This window comes from Procambarus clarkii, chromosome 20 (genome assembly GCF_040958095.1).
Source record: "Procambarus clarkii isolate CNS0578487 chromosome 20, FALCON_Pclarkii_2.0, whole genome shotgun sequence".
Classification (NCBI taxonomy): Eukaryota; Metazoa; Arthropoda; class Malacostraca; order Decapoda; family Cambaridae; genus Procambarus; species Procambarus clarkii.
Genome location: NC_091169.1, coordinates 43,774,494 through 43,796,084, shown reverse-complemented (window position 1 = coordinate 43,796,084; position 21,591 = coordinate 43,774,494). Strand labels below are relative to the sequence as shown.

The 21,591-nt window shown below is 53.9% G+C and overlaps 2 protein-coding genes across 2 annotated transcripts; one reads left to right on the top strand and one right to left on the bottom strand.

Annotated features, from left to right (window-relative positions):
• Positions 1 to 564: 564 nt before the first annotated feature.
• Positions 565 to 1,296, top strand: LOC138366864 (uncharacterized). Its single transcript, XM_069328151.1, has one exon. It carries the CDS (start codon positions 565 to 567, stop codon positions 1,294 to 1,296), a length of 732 nt encoding a protein of 243 aa, XP_069184252.1.
• Positions 1,297 to 19,748: 18,452 nt separating this feature from the next.
• On the bottom strand, positions 19,749 to 21,011 carry LOC138366863 (ovarian abundant message protein-like). The gene has a single exon (XM_069328150.1). The coding sequence runs from the start codon at positions 21,009 to 21,011 to the stop codon at positions 19,749 to 19,751; it is 1,263 nt and encodes a 420-aa protein (XP_069184251.1).
• Between the last annotated feature and the right edge of the window lie 580 nt (positions 21,012 to 21,591).

Below are 21,591 nucleotides of genomic sequence, written 5' to 3'. Positions count from 1 at the left end.
GCCATAAAAGACGGGTCCCTTTGATGACCTAACGGAAAGGTGATTTGACACAACCAGTTCCAGCTAATTTCTGTGTTTACATCAATTAATGCCAAAGCGTTAAGTTTTGTCAGAAGAATAATGACCAAACATTGTAGCCTCCTTCAACTTGCTGAGATAACTTAGGGAAAATAGTAAGATTTGCTGTGATTTATAATTTTTTGTAGATACAGATTTATTGGTGTGTGTGTGTGTACTCACCTAGTTGTGCTTGCGGGGGTTGAGCTCTGGCTCTTTGGTCCCGCCTCTCAACTGTCAATCAACAGGTGTACAGGTTCCTGAGCCTATTGGGCTCTATCATATCTACACTTGAAACTGTGTATGGAGTCAGCCTCCACCACATCACCCCCTAATGCATTCCATTTGTCAACCACTCTGACACTAAAAAAGTTCTTTCTAATATCTCTGTGGCTCATTTGGGCACTCAGTTTCCACCTGTGTCCCCTTGTGCGTGTGCCCCTTGTGTTAAATAGCCTGTCTTTATCAACCCTGTCGAGTCCCTTGAGAATCTTGAATGTGGTGATCATGTCCCCCCTAACTCTTCAACCCTTCTCCCACGGCAACCGTTCTCCCACGGCAACCCTCCTCCCACGGCAACCCTTCTCCCACAGGAAAGTCCTCCCACGGCAACCCTCCTCCCACGGCAACCCTTCTCCCACGGCAAGTCCTCCCACGGCAACCCTTCTCCCACGGCAACCCTCCTCCCACGGCAACCCTCCTCCCACGGCAAGTCCTCCTCCCACGGTAACCCTCTTCCCACGGCAACCTTCTCCCACGGCAACCCTCCTCCCACGGCAACCCTCCTCCCACGGCAACCCTTCTCCCACGGCAACCCTCCTCCCACGGCAACCCTCCTCCCACGGCAACCCTCCTCCCACGGCAACCCTCCTCCCACGGCAACCCTTCTCCCACAGGAAAGTCCTCCCACGGCAAGTCCTCCCACGGCAACCCTCCTCCCACGGCAACCCTCCTCCCACGGCAAGTCCTCCCACGGCAACCCTTCTCCCACGGCAAGTCCTCCCACGGCAACCCTTCTCCCACGGCAACCCTTCTCCCACGGCAACCCTCCTCCCACGGCAACCCTCCTCCCACGGCAACCCTCCTCCCACGGCAAGTCCTCCTCCCACGGTAACCCTCTTCCCACGGCAACCCTTCTCCCACGGCAAGTCCTCCCACAGCAACCCTTCATCAGTAAAGAACTGGATTGTAAGGGTTTATGAGATGAAATCCAGAGAAAGGGAGATATGTGAATATTAAGTTAAAGAATTCTGAAGCAACGTAAGGGAAGGGTACTGGAAGGGGGATTAATGGAATGGGCGGGTGGGGGGGGGTTAATAGGCCTAGGGGGAAGAGATTTAATGGCAGTGATAAAAAAGAAATTTATGACGGTAACCAGCAAGACAATTTAAGGAACAGGCAAGTGGAATAGGCACAAAAATTGGGAGGAAAGGAGGAGAATAGAGAATGGAAGAAAGGAAAATGTGTTTGTACTTAGTAACTGTGAATGAATGAAATGACTGTGAATTGTGAAATACTGTGTATTGTGTGAGTATGGAAGCAGCAAAAGCAGATAGGCGTATGCATGGGTCTTCGCAGCAGGTGGTATACATGGCTATATGCAGCAGGTAGTATAGATGGCTATATGCAGCAGGTGGTATACATGGCTATATGCAGCAGGTGGTATAGATGGCTATATGCAGCAGGTGGTATACATGGCTATATGCAGCAGGTGGTATAGATGGCTATATGCAGCAGGTGGTATAGATGGCTATATGCAGCAGGTGGTATACATGGCTATATGCAGCAGGTGGTATAGATGGCTATATGCAGCAGGTGGTATACATGGCTATATGCAGCAGGTGGTATAGATGGCTATATGCAGCAGGTGGTATACATGGCTATATGCAGCAGGTGGTATAGATGGCTATATGCAGCAGGTGGTATAGATGGCTATATGCAGCAGGTGGTATACATGGCTATATGCAGCAGGTGGTATAGATGGCTATATGCAGCAGGTGGTATACATGGCTATATGCAGCAGGTGGTATAGATGGCTATATGCAGCAGGTGGTATACATGGCTATATGCAGCAGGTGGTATAGATGCCTATATGCAGCAGGTGGTATACATGGCTATATGCAGCAGGTGGTATACATGGCTATATGCAGCAGGTGGTATACATGGCTATATGCAGCAGGTGGTATACATGGCTATATGCAGCAGGTGGTATACATGGCTATATGCAGCAGGTAGTATACATGGCTATATGCAGCAGGTGGTATACATGGCTATATGCAGCAGGTGGTATACATGGCTATATGCAGCAGGTGGTATACATGGCTATATGCAGCAGGTGGTATACATGGCTATATGCAGCAGGTGGTATACATGGCTATATGCAGCAGGTGGTATACATGGCTATATGCAGCAGGTGGTATAGATGCCTATATGCAGCAGGTGGTATACATGGTAATATGCAGCAGGTAGTATGTATGGGTATACGCAACACGCAGGTGTATACATACGTACAAACACCACACCAAACTCCCATCATTGCATACACAACTGAACACGGAGGAGAGGCGACGCCAATAGAAACTTACAATTAGTCAAGATTTCCTTCAATTTAATAAAAAAAAAAAAATAGAAGTTCCTGTTACCCCTCCCCCATTTTTTTTAATTTTTTTAACCAAGATTATATACATTTATATATATATATTTATATATACACCTGATAACACATCAACAAAATAAGTCTTCAGCTAAATGAAAAACGAGTCAATATGAGGATAGAGCCTTCATTAGCCTAGAGGCCTTCAAGACATTCGTACAAGGTTTTCTTTCAAGGAGGATCGGTTGTAAAAGTCGTCGTTTCGTACACAGAGGTGAGTTTTCTAATTATTTTCGTCTTACATATATCTCCAAGTTGTAAAGTTTAGGAGTCTACATGTGCCATGTACATCTACCTGGTTGATACCTGGTTGATGGGGTTCTGGGAGTTCTTCTACTCCCCAAGCCCAGCCCGAGGCCAGGCTTGACTTTTGAAAGTTTGGTCCACCAGGCTGTTGCTTGGAGCGGCCCGTAGACCCACATCTACATGTGACATGTACATCTATATGTGAGAATAGTATATGTAACCCCAAAGATGACATCTTAACAACACATCAACAAAATAAGTCTTCAGCTAAATGAAAAACGAGTCAAGATGAGGATAGAGCCTTCATCAGCCTAGAGGCCTTCAAGACAACTACATGTAACCTACATGATACCAACCCATGAATATGCAGCTCTGGCATTTACTTCACACAATAAAACTAGAAAATGTACACAGATATAAGCGATAAGCCTCGTCCTAACACTGAGGAAGCTCACCTTCAGTATAACTCTGAACTGACCACGCTGGGGGGAAAAGGTGAATCAAAGGAAACATGACAACAATGTACAAGATACTAAGGGAAATTGACAGGGTGGAGAGAGTGTCAGTGTTCTAAGTGACTGGACGAGACCAAGTGTGGCAACTTAACACAAAAATGACTCTTGAGAGACGACAGGAAGAACCTCGACAGCTGGAGAGTGGCCAGTAAGCGGCCTGAGCACCGAGGCACTGGACCCACCTGAGCACCGAGGCACTGGACCCACCTGAGCATCGAGGCACTGGACCCACCTGAGCACCGAGGCACTGGACCCACCTGAGTACCGAGGCCCTGGACCCACCTGAGCACCGAGGCACTGGACCCACCTGAGCACCGAGGCACTGGACCCAACCTGAGCACCGAGGCACTGGACCCACCTGAGCACCGAGGCACTGGACCCACCTGAGCACCGAGGCCCTGGACCCACCTGAGCACCGAGGCACTGGAGCCACCTGAGCACCGAGGCACTGGAGCCACCTGAGCACCGAAACACTGGACCCACCTGAGCACCGAGGCACTGGACCCACCTGAGCACCGAGGCACTGGAGCCACCTGAGCACCGAGGCACTGGACCCACCTGAGCACCGAGGCACTGGAGCCACCTGAGCACTGAGGCACTGGACCCACCTGAGCACCGAGGCACTGGACCCACCTGAGCACCGAGGCACTGGAGCCACCTGAGCACCGAGGCACTGGAGCCACCTGAGCACCGAGGCACTGGAGCCACCTGAGCACCGAGGCACTGGAGCCACCTGAGCACCGAGGCACTGGAGCCACCTGAGCACCGAGGCACTGGACCCAACCTGAGCACCGAGGCACTGGACCCAACCTGAGCACCGAGGCACTGGACCCACCTGAGCACCGAGGCACTGGAGCCACCTGAGCACCGAGGCACTGGAGCCACCTGAGCACCGAGGCACTGGAGCCACCTGAGCACCGAGGCACTGGAGCCACCTGAGCACCGAGGCACTGGACCCACCTGAGCACCGAGGCACTGGACCAACCTGAGCACCGAGGTACTGGACCAACCTGAGCACCGAGGCACTGGACCCACCTGAGCACCGCGGCACTGGACCCACCTGAGCACCGAGGCACTGGACCCACCTGAGCACCGAGGCACTGGAGCCACCTGAGCACCGAGGCACTGGACCCACCTCAGCACCGAGGCACTGGACCCAACCTGAGAACCGAGGCACTGGACCCACCTGAGCACCGAGGCACTGGAGCCACCTGAGCACCGAGGCACTGGACCCTACCTGAGCACCGAGGCACTGGAGCCACCTGAGCACCGAGGCACTGGAGCCACCTGAGCACCGAGGCAATGGACCAACCTGAGCACCGAGGCACTGGACCCACCTGAGCACCGAGGCACTGGACCCACCTGAGCACCGAGGCACTGGACCCACCTGAGCACCGAGGCACTGGACCCACCTGAGCACCGAGGCACTGGACCCACCTGAGCACCGAGGCACTGGACCCACCTGAGCACCGAGGCACTGGAGCCACCTGAGCACCGAGGCACTGGAGCGACCTGAGCACCGAGGCACTGGACCCAACCTGAGCACCGAGGCACTGGACCCACCTGAGCACCGAGGCACTGGACCCACCTGAGCACCGAGGCACTGGACACACCTGAGCACCGAGGCACTGGACCCACCTGAGCACTGAGGCACTGGAGCCACCTGAGCACTGAGGCACTGGACCCACCTGAGCACCGAGGCACTGGACCCAACCTGAGCACCGAGGCACTGGACCCAACCTGAGCACCGAGGCACTGGACCCAACCTGAGCACCGAGGCACTGGACCCAACCTGAGCACCGAGGCACTGGAGCCACCTGAGCACCGAGGCACTGGACCCACCTGAGCACCGAGGCACTGGACCCACCTGAGCACCGAGGCACTGGACACACCTGAGCACCGAGGCACTGGACCCAACCTGAGCACCGAGGCACTGGACCCAACCTGAGCACCGAGGCACTGGACCCACCTGAGCACCGAGGCACTGGACCCACCTGAGCACCGAGGCACTGGACCCAACCTGAGCACGGAGGCACTGGACCCAACCTGAGCACGGAGGCACTGGACCCACCTGAGCACCGAGGCACTGGACCAACCTGAGCACCGAGGCACTGGAGCCACCTGAGCACCGAGGCACTGGACCCAACCTGAGCACCGAGGCACTGGACCAACCTGAGCACCGAGGCACTGGACCCACCTGAGCACTGAGGCACTGGACACACCTGAGCACCGAGGCACTGGACACACCTGAGCACCGAGGCACTGGAGCCACCTGAGCAACGAGGCACTGGAGCCACCTGAGCACCGAGGCAATGGACCCACCTGAGCACCGAGGCACTGGAGCCACCTGAGCACCGAGGCACTGGAGCCACCTGAGCACCGAGGCACTGGACCAACCTGAGCACCGAGGCACTGGAGCCACCTGAGCACCGAGGCACTGGACCCACCTGAGCACCGAGGCACTGGACCCACCTGAGCACCGAGGCACTGGACCCACCTGAGCACCGAGGCACTGGAGCCACCTGAGCACCGAGGCACTGGAGCCACCTGAGCACCGAGGCACTGGACCCACCTGAGCACCGAGGCACTGGACCCACCTGTGCACCGAGGCACTGGACCCTACCTGAGCACCGAGGCACTGGAGCCACCTGAGCACCGAGGCACTGGAGCCACCTGAGCACCGAGGCAATGGACCAACCTGAGCACCGAGGCACTGGAGCCACCTGAGCACCGAGGCACTGGACCCTACCTGAGCACCGAGGCACTGGACCCAACCTGAGCACCGAGGCACTGGACCCACCTGAGCACCGAGGCACTGGACCCACCTGAGCACCGAGGCACTGGACCCAACCTGAGCACGGAGGCACTGGACCCAACCTGAGCACGGAGGCACTGGACCCACCTGAGCACCGAGGCACTGGACCAACCTGAGCACCGAGGCACTGGAGCCACCTGAGCACCGAAACACTGGACCCACCTGAGCACCGAGGCACTGGACCCACCTGAGCACCGAGGCACTGGAGCCACCTGAGCACCGAGGCACTGGACCCACCTGAGCACCGAGGCACTGGAGTCACCTGAGCACCGAGGCACTGGACCCACCTGAGCACCGAGGCACTGGAGCCACCTGAGCACCGAGGCACTGGACCCAACCTGAGCACCGAGGCACTGGACCCTACCTGAGCACCGAGGCACTGGACCCAACCTGAGCACCGAGGCACTGGAGCCACCTGAGCACCGAGGCACTGGACCCAACCTGAGCACCGAGGCACTGGACCCAACCTGAGCACCGAGGCACTGGACCCAACCTGAGCACCGAGGCACTGGACCCAACCTGAGCACCGAGGCACTGGACCCAACCTGAGCACCGAGGCACTGGACCCAACCTGAGCACCGAGGCACTGGACCCAACCTGAGCACCGAGGCACTGGACCCACCTGAGCACCGAGGCACTGGACCCAACCTGAGCACCGAGGCACTGGACCCAACCTGAGCACCGAGGCACTGGACCCACCTGAGCACCGAGGCACTGGACCCACCTGAGCACCGAGGCACTGGACCCAACCTGAGCACCGAGGCACTGGACCCACCTGAGCACCGAGGCACTGGACCCACCTGAGCACCGAGGCACTGGACCCAACCTGAGCACCGAGGCACTGGAGCCACCTGAGCACCGAGGCACTGGAGCCACCTGAGCACCGAGGCACTGGACCCACCTGAGCACCGAGGCACTGGACCCAACCTGAGCACCGAGGCACTGGAGCCACCTGAGCACCGAGGCACTGGACCCAACCTGAGCACCGAGGCACTGGACCCACCTGAGCACCGAGGCACTGGACCCACCTGAGCACCGAGGCACTGGACCCACCTGAGCACCGAGGCACTGGAGCCACCTGAGCACCGAGGCACTGGAGCCACCTGAGCACCGAGGCACTGGAGCCACCTGAGCACCGAGGCACTGGACCCACCTGAGCACCGAGGCACTGGACCCACCTGAGCACCGAGGCACTGGACCCAACCTGAGCACCGAGGCACTGGACCCACCTGAGCACCGAGGCACTGGACCCACCTGAGCACCGAGGCACTGGACCCACCTGAGCACCGAGGCACTGGACCCACCTGAGCACCGAGGCACTGGACCCACCTGAGCACCGAGGCACTGGACCCACCTGAGCACCGAGGCACTGGACCTAACCTGAGCACCGAGGCACTGGACCCACCTGAGCACCGAGGCACTGGACCCAACCTGAGCACCGAGGCACTGGACCCACCTGAGCACCGAGGCACTGGAGCCTCCTGAGCACCGAGGCACTGGACCCACCTGAGCACCGAGGCACTGGAGCCACCTGAGCACCGAGGCACTGGAGCCACCTGAGCACCGAGGCACTGGACCCACCTGAGCACCGAGGCACTGGACCCAACCTGAGCACCGAGGCACTGGACCCACCTGAGCACCGAGGCACTGGACCCAACCTGAGCACCGAGGCACTGGACCCAACCTGAGCACCGAGGCACTGGACCCACCTGAGCACCGAGGCACTGGACCCACCTGAGCACCGAGGCACTGGACCCAACCTGAGCACCGAGGCACTGGACCCAACCTGAGCACCGAGGCACTGGACCCAACCTGAGCACCGAGGCACTGGACCCAACCTGAGCACCGAGGCACTGGACCCACCTGAGCACCGAGGCACTGGACCCAACCTGAGCACCGAGGCACTGGACCCACCTGAGCACCGAGGCACTGGAGCCACCTGAGCACCGAGGCACTGGACCCACCTGAGCACCGAGGCACTGGACCCACCTGAGCACCGAGGCACTGGACCCACCTGAGCACCGAGGCACTGGACCCACCTGAGCACCGAGGCACTGGACCCAACCTGAGCACCGAGGCACTGGACCCACCTGAGCACCGAGGCACTGGACCCAACCTGAGCACCGAGGCACTGGACCCAACCTGAGCACCGAGGCACTGGACCCAACCTGAGCACCGAGGCACTGGACCCAACCTGAGCACCGAGGCACTGGACCCAACCTGAGCACCGAGGCACTGGACCCAACCTGAGCACCGAGGCACTGGACCCAACCTGAGCACCGAGGCACTTTCAATAAGGGGCGAAAAAAGGAAATAAAAGACGCAAAATATGAGGAATATAAACCACTGCATTAATTGACCAGATGGAAAGGCGAGGCCCAGGAGCTATTGGTCGACCTCATGCACATGTAGGTGTGTGAACGAACACACACACACACACACACACACACACGTCCCTGGAAAACAGAAGAGTTAGGGGAGGACATGATCACCACATACAGGATTCTCAGAGGAATTGATAGGGAAGATAAAGACATTATTTAACATAAGGGACACACGCACTACGGGTACAGGTGGAAATTGAGTGCCACAGCTCTGTGGCACATGAGCCACAGAGACACTAGAAAGAACTTTTTTTAGTGTCAGTGTAACAGATGGAATGCATTAGGCAGTGATGTGGTGGAGGCTGACTCCATACACAGCTTCAAAGGTAGATATGATAGAGCCCAGTAGGCTCAGGAACCTGTACATTACTTAATTTTTGAGAGGCGGGACCAAAGAGCCAGAGCTCAACCCCCCGCAAGCACAACTAGGTGACTACACACACTCGCCAACTCTACAACTTACAAATATTTTGAATTTCGGAAACTTCAAAGTGAAGGATGAGTCCATTTTTAACACCGAGAGAAGCGGCGGCCAGAAAGCTTTGGCACGATATCAGATTTTGTGGCTGACAGTGGTGACTGATCTGGTGACTGACGGTGGTGACTGATCTGGTGACTGACGGTGGTGACTGATCTGGTGACTGATGGAGGTGACTGATCTGGTGACTGATGGAGGTGACTGATCTGGTGACTGATGGAGGTGACTGATCTGGTGACTGATGGAGGTGACTGATCTGGTGACTGATGGAGGTGACTGATCTGGTGACTGATGGAGGTGACTGATCTGGTGACTGACGGTGGTGACTGATCTGGTGACTGACGGTGGTGACTGATCTGGTGACTGATGGAGGTGACTGATCTGGTGACTGACGGTGGTGACTGATCTGGTGACTGATGGAGGTGACTGATCTGGTGACTGATGGAGGTGACTGATCTGGTGACTGATGGAGGTGACTGATCTGGTGACTGATGGAGGTGACTGATCTGGTGACTGACGGTGGTGACTGATCTGGTGACTGACGGTGGTGACTGATCTGGTGACTGACGGTGGTGACTGATCTGGTGACTGATGGAGGTGACTGATCTGGTGACTGATGGAGGTGACTGATCTGGTGACTGATGGAGGTGACTGATCTGGTGACTGATGGAGGTGACTGATCTGGTGACTGATGGAGGTGACTGATCTGGTGACTGATGGAGGTGACTGATCTGGTGACTGACGGTGGTGACTGATCTGGTGACTGATGGAGGTGACTGATCTGGTGACTGATGGAGGTGACTGATCTGGTGACTGATGGAGGTGACTGATCTGGTGACTGATGGAGGTGACTGATCTGGTGACTGATGGAGGTGACTGATCTGGTGACTGACGGTGGTGACTGATCTGGTGACTGACAGTGGTGACTGATCTGGTGACTGACGGTGGTGACTGATCTGGTGACTGACAGTGGTGACTGATCTGGTGACTGGCAGTGGTGACTGATCTGGTGACTGACGGTGGTGACTGATCTGGTGACTGATCTGGTGACTGACAGTGGTGACTGATCTGGTGACTGACGGTGGTGACTGATCTGGTGACTGACAGTGGTGACTGATCTGGTGACTGATGGAGGTGACTGATCTGGTGACTGACGGTGGTGACTGACGGTGGTGACTGATCTGGTGACTGATCTGGTGACTGATCTGGTGACTGACGGTGGTGACTGATCTGGTGACTGATGGAGGTGACTGATCTGGTGACTGATGGAGGTGACTGATCTGGTGACTGATGGAGGTGACTGATCTGGTGACTGATGGAGGTGACTGATCTGGTGACTGATGGAGGTGACTGATCTGGTGACTGATGGAGGTGACTGATCTGGTGACTGATGGAGGTGACTGATCTGGTGACTGATGGAGGTGACTGATCTGGTGACTGATGGAGGTGACTGATCTGGTGACTGACGGTGGTGACTGATCTGGTGACTGATCTGGTGACTGATCTGGTGACTGACAGTGGTGACTGATCTGGTGACTGACGGTGGTGACTGTTCTGGTGACTGATGGAGGTGACTGATCTGGTGACTGATGGAGGTGACTGATCTGGTGACTGATGGAGGTGACTGATCTGGTGACTGACGGTGGTGACTGATCTGGTGACTGACGGTGGTGACTGATCTGGTGACTGATGGAGGTGACTGATCTGGTGACTGACGGTGGTGACTGATCTGGTGACTGATGGAGGTGACTGATCTGGTGACTGATGGAGGTGACTGATCTGGTGACTGATGGAGGTGACTGATCTGGTGACTGATGGAGGTGACTGATCTGGTGACTGACGGTGGTGACTGATCTGGTGACTGACGGTGGTGACTGATCTGGTGACTGACGGTGGTGACTGATCTGGTGACTGATGGAGGTGACTGATCTGGTGACTGATGGAGGTGACTGATCTGGTGACTGATGGAGGTGACTGATCTGGTGACTGATGGAGGTGACTGATCTGGTGACTGATGGAGGTGACTGATGGAGGTGACTGATCTGGTGACTGATGGAGGTGACTGATCTGGTGACTGACGGTGGTGACTGATCTGGTGACTGATGGAGGTGACTGATCTGGTGACTGATAGAGGTGACTGATCTGGTGACTGATGGAGGTGACTGATCTGGTGACTGACGGTGGTGACTGATCTGGTGACTGACTGTGGTGACTGATCTGGTGACTGACGGTGGTGACTGATCTGGTGACTGACGGTGGTGACTGATCTGGTGACTGACGGAGGTGACTGATCTGGTGACTGATGGAGGTCTGATCTGGTGACTGACGGAGGTGACTGATCTGGTGACTGATGGAGGTGACTGATCTGGTGACTGATGGAGGTGACTGATCTGGTGACTGATGGAGGTGACTGATCTGGTGACTGATGGAGGTGACTGATCTGGTGACTGATGGAGGTGACTGATCTGGTGACTGACGGTGGTGACTGATCTGGTGACTGACAGTGGTGACTGATCTGGTGACTGACGGTGGTGACTGATCTGGTGACTGACAGTGGTGACTGATCTGGTGACTGGCAGTGGTGACTGATCTGGTGACTGACGGTGGTGACTGATCTGGTGACTGATCTGGAGACTGACAGTGGTGACTGATCTGGTGACTGACGGTGGTGACTGATCTGGTGACTGACAGTGGTGACTGATCTGGTGACTGATGGAGGTGACTGATCTGGTGACTGACGGTGGTGACTGACGGTGGTGACTGATCTGGTGACTGATCTGGTGACTGATCTGGTGACTGACGGTGGTGACTGATCTGGTGACTGATGGAGGTGACTGATCTGGTGACTGATGGAGGTGACTGATCTGGTGACTGATGGAGGTGACTGATGGAGGTGACTGATGGAGGTGACTGATCTGGTGACTGATGGAGGTGACTGATCTGGTGACTGATGGAGGTGACTGATCTGGTGACTGATGGAGGTGACTGATCTGGTGACTGACGGTGGTGACTGATCTGGTGACTGATCTGGTGACTGATCTGGTGACTGACGGTGGTGACTGATCTGGTGACTTATGGAGGTGACTGATCTGGTGACTGATGGAGGTGACTGATCTGGTGACTGACGGTGGTGACTGATCTGGTGACTGACGGTGGTGACTGATCTGGTGACTGACAGTGGTGACTGATCTGGTGACTGACGGTAGTGACTGATCTGGTGACTGATGGAGGTGACTGATCTGGTGACTGACGGTGGTGACTGATCTGGTGACTGACAGTGGTGACTGATCTGGTGACTGACAGTGGTGACTGATCTGGTGACTGACGGTGGTGACTGATCTGGTGACTGACAGTGGTGACTGATCTGGTGACTGACGGTGGTGACTGATCTGGTGACTGACGGTGGTAACTGATCAGGTGACTGATCTGGTGACTGATGGAGGTGACTGATCTGGTGACTGATGGAGGTGACTGATCTGGTGACTGACGGTGGTGACTGATCTGGTGACTGATCTGGTGACTGATCTGGTGACTGACGGTGGTGACTGATCTGGTGACTTATGGAGGTGACTGATCTGGTGACTGATGGAGGTGACTGATCTGGTGACTGACGGTGGTAACTGATCAGGTGACTGATCTGGTGACTGATGGAGGTAACTGATCTGGTGACTGACAGTGGTGACTGATCTGAAGTCTCTCACTCACACACACACACACACACACACACACACACACACACACACACACACACACAGGGCACACACTACAGGGCCTCGTAGCCTGGTGGATAGCGCGCAGGATTCGTAATTCTGTGGCGCGGGTTCGATTCCCGCACGAGGCAGAAACAAATGGGCAAAGTTTCTTTCACCCTGAATGCCCCTGTTACCTAGCAGTAAATAGGTACCTGGGAGTTAGTCAGCTGTCACGGGCTGCGTCCTGGGGTGTGTGTGTGTGTGTGGTGTGGGAAAAAAAAAAAATAGTAGTTAGTAAACAGTTGATTGACAGTTGAGAGGCGGGCCGAAAGAGCAAAGCTCAACCCCCGTAAAAACATAAATAGTAAACACACACACACACACACTCCCCCCCCCCCACACACACACACTCCCCCCCACACACACACACACTCCCCCCCACACACACACACACTCCCCCCCCCCCCACACACACCCCCCCCCCCACACACACACACACACACACACACACACCCACACACACACACCTCGTTACAACAACCCATTAACATGGGATGGAAAATAGGATCAATACTAACGAGCGAACACCCAGAAATCGAAACCTATGAGTTGCCGAGACATTATTGAGCCACCGAACTCTCCATCTCCTCCTCCTCCCTGCTTGTAAAGATCGTAAATACACGAGGAGAAAAAACAAGCCTCTTCGAAGTTCCCCAACTCGAGAGATACCAGCGATGGAGGGACAGGGAGTGTGGGAGGGCTGCAGGAAGGGAAGGGTGAGGGGTGGGAGGGCTGCAGGAAGGGAAGGGTGAGGGGTGGGAGAGACAGGAAGGGTGAGGGTGGAAGGGGTTGCAGTGGGGTGGAGGCAAGGGTGCCTATCATGGTCGACATACTTCAAGAAGGGGGGAAACCTGGCCAGACTAAAGTGTAAACAACTCTATTTTTACTCACCATTCACCAGCCACAAAAGGTAACGGGAGAGGGGGGGAGGGGAGCAGGGGAGAGGGGAGGAGGGGGGAGCAGGGGAGCAGGGGAGGGGGGAGGAGGGGGGAGCAGGGGAGCAGGAGGAGTGTGCAGGAGACTTGGGGGAGGGGTGCATCTCCCCAACTTGCTGTTAGTATGAAGTAGAGGTGAGAGAGATGGGGGTGGAGAGAGAGAGAGAGAGAGAGAGAGAGAGAGAGAGAGAGAGAGAGAGAGAGAGAGAGAGAGAGAGAGAGAAAAAGGGAAAGGGATGGAAAGAGAATAGAAGCAGGAGATAATGAATGGGCAGGAAACGGAAACATGAACGGGGAAGGAGGGATAGGGAGGAAGACAGAGAGGGAGAGAAGGAAAGGAAGAAAGGAATAGGTGTGAAGAGAGAAAATACACAAAAAAAGTATGAAAACAAGAAGTAAACAGCGATTGCCAGGAATAAAGATAAGACAATGACAACTGGAAATGATAAGGAAAAAGAGGTGAAGAGAAAAACACAAAGATGAAGGGGGAATAGTTAACCCTGGAAACACAAACCGAAACTGTCGCTATTTTCCGCTTGTTACAACTTGTAATAAAGTTGTTACATCTTGGCTTAATGTGTTTATGACGTATTAGAACGTTGTTACAACTTGATATATTGGTTGTTATAACTGGTTAGGTGGTGTTAAAACTTGTTCGAACGTTGTACCAACGTCGTAGTTTCGGTGTGTGTTTGGAGGGGAGCGTGAATACGATTGTTAAAGGGCCGTATAAACATTGACACAAGCAGTACGCGAGTCATCGAGGGACGCAAGGAAGGACGCAAGGAAGGACGCAAGGGACGCAGATATTGAGAAGAAGCAGGGGACGCGCCAGGACAATCACCCCTCTCTGGGGTCACACCCCACTCTGGGGTCACACGCCACTCTGGGGTCACACGCCACTCTGGGGTCACACGCCACTCTGGGGTCACACCCCACTCTGGGGTCACACCCCACTCTGGGGTCACACGCCACTCTGGGGTCACACCCCACTCTGGGGTCACACGCCACTCTGGGGTCACACGCCACTCTGGGGTCACACGCCACTCTGGGGTCACACCCCACTCTGGGGTCACACGCCACTCTGGGGTCACACGCCACTCTGGGGTCACACTCCACTCTGGGGTCACATGCCACTCTGGGGTCACACCCCACTCTGGGGTCACACTCCACTCTGGGGTCACACCCCACTCTGGGGTCACATGCTACTCTGGGGTCACACACGCCACTCTGGGGTCACACACGCCACTCTGGGGTCACACGCCACTCTGGGGTCACACACGCCACTCTGGGGTCACACCCCACTCTGGGGTCACACGCCACTCTGGGGTCACACGCCACTCTGGGGTCACACCCCACTCTGGGGTCACACTCCACTCTGGGGTCACACGCCACTCTGGGGTCACACACTCCACTCTGGGGTCACACCCCACTCTGGGGTCACACCCCACTCTGGGGTCAGATTGCTCTTTCAAGACAAGTGGGGTACGTTAATATGTATAGAGGACCTTCATACGAGGCATGATGTGAACATGATGTGAACATGATGTGAACATGATGTGAACATGATGTGAACATGATGTGAACTATTGGTAACTCAACACAAAAGCAACAGACTGTGTACTCTCTGGAACAAATGTGAGCTTATGATGCTTTCTGGAACGAATGTGAGAGTTTTTATGTTCTGGAACAAAGGTGAAAGCTTTATACAATCTGCAACAAATGTGAAAGTGTTTTACAGTCTTTGGAACAAAGGTGTTCTCTTTAATAATCTATAAATTGAAAATACACAGATCCATAATATGCACAATAAAATAGCTGAATAGAGACAGTGCAAGACGAATGTATTCAACTCCATTCAGTTCTATAAGTACAGCTAGAACGGTCGCAACAGCAGGACGCCAAGGATTTTCAACCTTCCATGAATATAAGAAATATGGGTAGAAAAGAAAACGGGAGTTTTCAAGCTGGAACTAAACAAAATTCGTGACGGGGCTGGCCGCTTGGTTTCCTGTTGTCGGGGGACAGGCAGCCTGGAAGACTCACCGAGACCTTCCTAGACCAACAACTGGTCTTGCTTAGCATGTAGTTCACACCAGTTGTGATTTCCGTGTGGCTGGGTGGCCACGTGAGACTCCTGGCCACTGGCCAAGTTGTGACAGTAGGAAAACTACCAGAATTGTTGATGAATCTGTCCCGAGAAGCGTATGAATGTGTGTTCTCGTAGTCAGTCGTGATTGTGGTTGTATTTAGTAACTACACACATGTTGACCTGTGTGGTGGTTCCGAACGCGTTCGCTCGTTGTGTGTGTGTGTGTGTGTGTGTGTGTGTGTGTGTGTGTGTGTGTGTGTGTGTGTGTGTGTGTGTGTATGTGTGTGTGTGTGTGTGTGTGTGTGTGAGTGTTCGGGTGGAGAGCATCAACGTAAATCACCTTCCTGTCTATTTCAGGCACCACTTAGCATTGTTTTCCCTAACTCAGAAGTTTATGGTTTCCTGTTGGGCTCAAGTGTGTTGTTATGGCAGCAGCCCAAACTGTCTGCTCGAGTATGAATGAATCTTGAGGACTTGTGGTATTCAAACCTGCGTCTTGAGGTGCCCCCCCAATCCAGTATGATCCCCAGTCAAGAATAACAGAACCAGAGAACCACAATCCAAATCCTCTTGTACCCGACTTCCTCAGCAACTACGTAATAGCACCTGTGGCGTGCCCCACCATACCCAAGCTGCCCATGGGCATCTCAAAACCCGGGTTTGAATTCTACAAGTATTATGGGTTTTTGACATCAATATGAAACTTTATATCGTTTTCTTCCGCCCCAAAACCCTGCCAGACCTGCACCACACCCGAATGGTATCACGCTAAACCCCAGGAAGAAGAGTAGACAGCTGGTGTGGGATTACACATGTGTAGCCAAACTCGTTGTCCCCTATATACGCTGTTGATCAGGCACGTGGTACAGCGAGCCTCAAACAGTAAAGTGAAAAAAATAAAAGGTTCAAGCGACTTGAACATTTGTGCAGTTTTGTTCCCATAGCATCTGAGACACTTGGTGCCTGAGGCAAAGATGGCATGAGCTTTCTCAAGGTATTTGCGTCTAGGCACGTGGAAGCCCCCATAAAGACTAAATCTGCCAGTGTTCTGCTTCAGCGCCTCAGCGTGGCCATCCAGAGGGGACACACTTGCTGCGTCTTCAGATACTGCGCAGTAGCTACGCACTTTCAAAGAGATTCACAGCATTTAACTTTTCATTGTGTTCACTAATATACATAACTATTCAAGATAAGAGACTAGCAAATAGTGTTAGCGTTGAGGAAAGAAAAGTGTACCAGGATTGAAGCAGCTGTGGAATAATGTCCAGCTGTACTGGTCTTGTTCAGAACTTGTTCAGGACTAGTTTAGGACTTGTCTTAACACAGCTACGACCTGACTTGAGTCCCTTTGGCTCCCTGCTTTACATATGGTTGAGCATCGCACTGCGGCCTCCCACTGCGCCAACACATCAAAGGTCATCGTAGCGTGGGTCGGAATGCTTTGATCTGGTCTTACTGTAGTCAGCTCTGAGGACGCCGAGGGGTTAGCACTCTTTTGCTGCCATGGTGAGAGGCCTGGCAGGTGTGATGATGAATAGTTCGCAATAGATATGTCAACACCTGTCATTACCTTCTAAGACGCATTCACCCCTTCCCTTCCCATCAGTGACACATTCACCCCTTCCCATCACTGACACATTCACCCCTTCCCATCACTGACACATTCACCCCTTCCCATCAGTGACACATTCACCCCTTCCCATCAGTGACACATTCACCCCTTCCCATCAGTGATACATTCACCCCTTCCCATCACTGACACATTCACCCCTTCCCATCACAGACTATCACCCCTTCCCATCAGTGACACATTCATCCCTTCCCATCACTGACACATTCACCCCTTCCCATCACTGACACATTCACCCCTTCCCATCACAGACTATCACCCCTTCCCATCAGTGACACATTCACCCCTTCCCATCACTGACACATTCACCCCTTCCCATCACAGACTATCACCCCTTCCCATCAGTGACACATTCACTCCTTCCCATCACTGACACATTCACCCCTTCCCATCACTGACACATTCACCCCTTCCCATCACTGACACATTCACCCCTTCCCATCACTGACACATTCACCCCTTCCCATCACACACATATTCACCCCTTCCCATCAGTGACACATTCACCCCTTCCCATCACTGACACATTCACCCCTTCCCATCACTGACACATTCACCCCTTCCCATCACAGACTATCGCCCCTTCCCATCAGTGACACATTCACCCCTTCCCATCACTGACACATTCACCCCTTCCCATCACTGACACATTCACCCCTTCCCATCACAGACTATCACCCCTTCCCATCACTTACACATTCACCCCTTCCCATCACTGACACATTCACCCCTTCCCATCAGTGACACATTCACCCCTTCCCATCAGTGACACATTCACCCCTTCCCATCAGTGACACATTCACCCCTTCCCATCACTGACACATTCACCCCTTCCCATCACAGACTATCACCCCTTCCCATCACTTACACATTCACCCCTTCCCATCACTGACACATTCACCCCTTCCCATCACTGACACATTCACCCCTTCCCATCACTGACACATTCACCCCTTCCCATCACTGACACATTCACCCCTTCCCATCACAGACACATTCACCCCTTCCCATCACTGACACATTCACCCCTTCCCATCACAGACTATCACCCCTTCCATTTTTCTTCTATATTTCCCCTTCCTTCCCACACTCCCCCTCCTTCCCATTACTCCTTCCAGTCCAGTTCATAATTTTTAAAAGCTAACAAAGGAAACAAACAAGAAAAATGTGAAAAAGAACAAAAAAGGTTAAACTTAGAAAAGGGGGAAAAATTACAACTGAAATGGAAAAGGCACAAAAGGATGGGAAGGAATCAAGACGTAGGAGGTAATCAGAGCAGCAGGGAAGAACAGGGGGAGTGGAGGACAGTGAGAAAACAGAGAGGGACAAAGTAACAGTGATAATAAATGAAACTTGGAGCTCCCCCCTCTGTGTTGCTGATACTGGGAGAGAGAGAGAGGGGAAGGAGGAGAGAGAGAGGGGGGGGGGGGGAGGGAAGGAGGGGAGAGAGAGAGAGGGGAGGGGGGTGGGGAGGAGGGAAGGAGAGAAGAGGGGGAAGGCAGTAGCAATTATCACCAGGATGGCGCTAATGACCTGTTTGTTGACTCAGGGGAGAAGCAGGAGAGGACACCAACCATGGCGACGGATGCTGCGAGAGAGAGAGAGAGAGAGAGAGAGAGAGAGAGAGAGAGAGAGAGAGAGAGAGAGAGAGAGAGAGAGAGAGAGAGAGAGAGAGAGAGACACACACACACACAGAAACTAAGAATTTAGCCAAATGGAAATGCTTTGTGTGTTTCACATTAACAGAGATGTTTTCGACCACGTTGGCAGCTCTATCTTAAATCATTCATTGATGTTGGCTTTACATCAGCATCATATTTTGGACGGTCATGCCTCTTGGTTAACAACAATCATCAGACAATCCACCAAATGACAAGATGTACCGATTGAAACTATATTACACTCCTTGCATTGCAATCTTAATATGGCGGAAAACAAAAAAAATCTTTTATTTAAAAGGATGAATTATGTTTAGAGGAAAAGTGTTCAAAAGGCCCTTGATGTTGATAGTTCTCTCTCAGCGTACCTATTGCGCCTGTGCTTCCCGTCGGGTAATTTTGCACTTCCTGCCATGCCTCCTGGTCTCATGAGAGGTGACTTTCGTGTCCAGATTTAGAACCACGCTCACTAATATTTTCCAAATGTAAATTATTATGAATCTCTACAACCTGTGTGTCAGTGGATACCGGATTTAAAAATGTAAAATTGTTAAAATAATTTGTTTTATTGAGTGGGATCTGAGGGCACAAGACCCTATGGTCCTCAAGCCGCCTGGAGCAGCAAGGAAATACACACATCCATACTCCAGCTTTGACATCACGTAGGCCTGCTGCATCACGTAGGCCTGCTGCATCACGTAGGCCTCCTGCATCACGTAGGCCTCCTGCATCACGTAGGCCCGCTGCATCACGTAGGCCTGCCGGATCACGTAGACCTGCTGCATCACGTAGGCCTGCCGGATCACGTAGGCCTGCTGCATCACGTAGGCCTGCTGCATCACGTAGGCCTGCCGGATCACGTAGGCCTGCCGGATCACGTAGGCCTGCCGGATCACGTAGGCCTGCTGCATCACGTAGGCCTGCTGCATCACGTAGGCCTGCTGCATCACGTAGGCCTGCTGCATCACGTAGGCCTGCTGCATCACGTAGGCCCGCTGCATCACGTAGGCCTGCCGGATCACGTAGGCCTGCTGCATCACGTAGGCCTGCTGCATCACGTAGGCCTGCTGCATCACGTAGGCCTCCTGCATCACGAAGGCCTGCTGCATCACGTAGGCCTGCCGGATCACGCAGGCCTGCTGCATCACGTAGGCCTGCCGGATCACGTAGACCTGCCGGATCACGTAGGCCTGCTGCATCACGTAGGCCTGCTGCATCACGTAGGCCTGCTGCATCACGTAGGCCTGCTGCATCACGTAGGCCTGCTGCATCACGTAGGCCTGCATCACGTAGGCCTGCTGCATCACGAAGGCCTGCTGCATCACGTAGGCCTGCCGGATCACGTAGGCCTGCTGCATCACGTAGGCCTGCTGCATCACGTAGGCCTGCTGCATCACGAAGGCCTGCTGCATCACGTAGGCCTTCCGGATCACGTAGGCCTGCCGGATCACGTAGGCCTGCTGCATCACGTAGGCCTCCTGCATCACGTAGGCCTGCTGCATCACGAAGGCCTGCTGCATCACGTAGGCCTGCTGCATCACATAGGCCTGCTGCATCACGTAGGCCTGCTGCATCACGAAGGCCTGCTGCATCACGTAGGCCTGCTGCATCACATAGGCCTGCTGCATCACGTAGGCCTGCTGCATCACGAAGGCCTGCTGCATCACGTAGGCCTGCTGCATCACATAGGCCTGCTGGATCACGTAGGCCTGCGGCGATCCATGGTATAATCCAATAGCTAAGGTCTGGCTAAGGTCTTGACACGCCCTGGATGCAGGAAGCCTGTGAGGCAACATACCAGGCGAGGCGTCGGTTGGTGTAACACAGCTTGTATCACCTCTGATAACGATAACGAAATTCCCAGATGTTCCCGCGTACACGATGTTTGGAAGCAGTGTACAAGCCAATGACACCCGGAGTTCAGACTGTCAACCAATGAGGTGCTTCCTTTATGAACAACATTTCCGTTTCCACCTGCTCCTTCAACTGGAAGTAATACCTTGGAGCTGCCTCGCCGCAAGTACAGTCCTGCTCGACCTCGTTCTCTACTCCGATCGACTGAAGACACCACTGGGTTCGAGGCTCAACTGACAATTGAAGGTCAAGAGGCCATCGCCATTCCCAAGCAACCCCTCTAACCTATCGAATCCGATGCATAGAAAACGTGGATATTTGTAAGCCGTTACTTTTCATAGTAGGTCGATAAGTTTTAACAATGGTTACATAACATAAAAAACACGACCTATTAGTTAAGATGAAGGTTACAGGACTGTAAGGCAAGAAAGCAGCTCGGTTACAACGACGTTGTAATCTGGAAAAGTAATCAGCTAATTATACTCACATAGTTGTCTTTGCGGGGGGTTGAGCTTCGGCTCC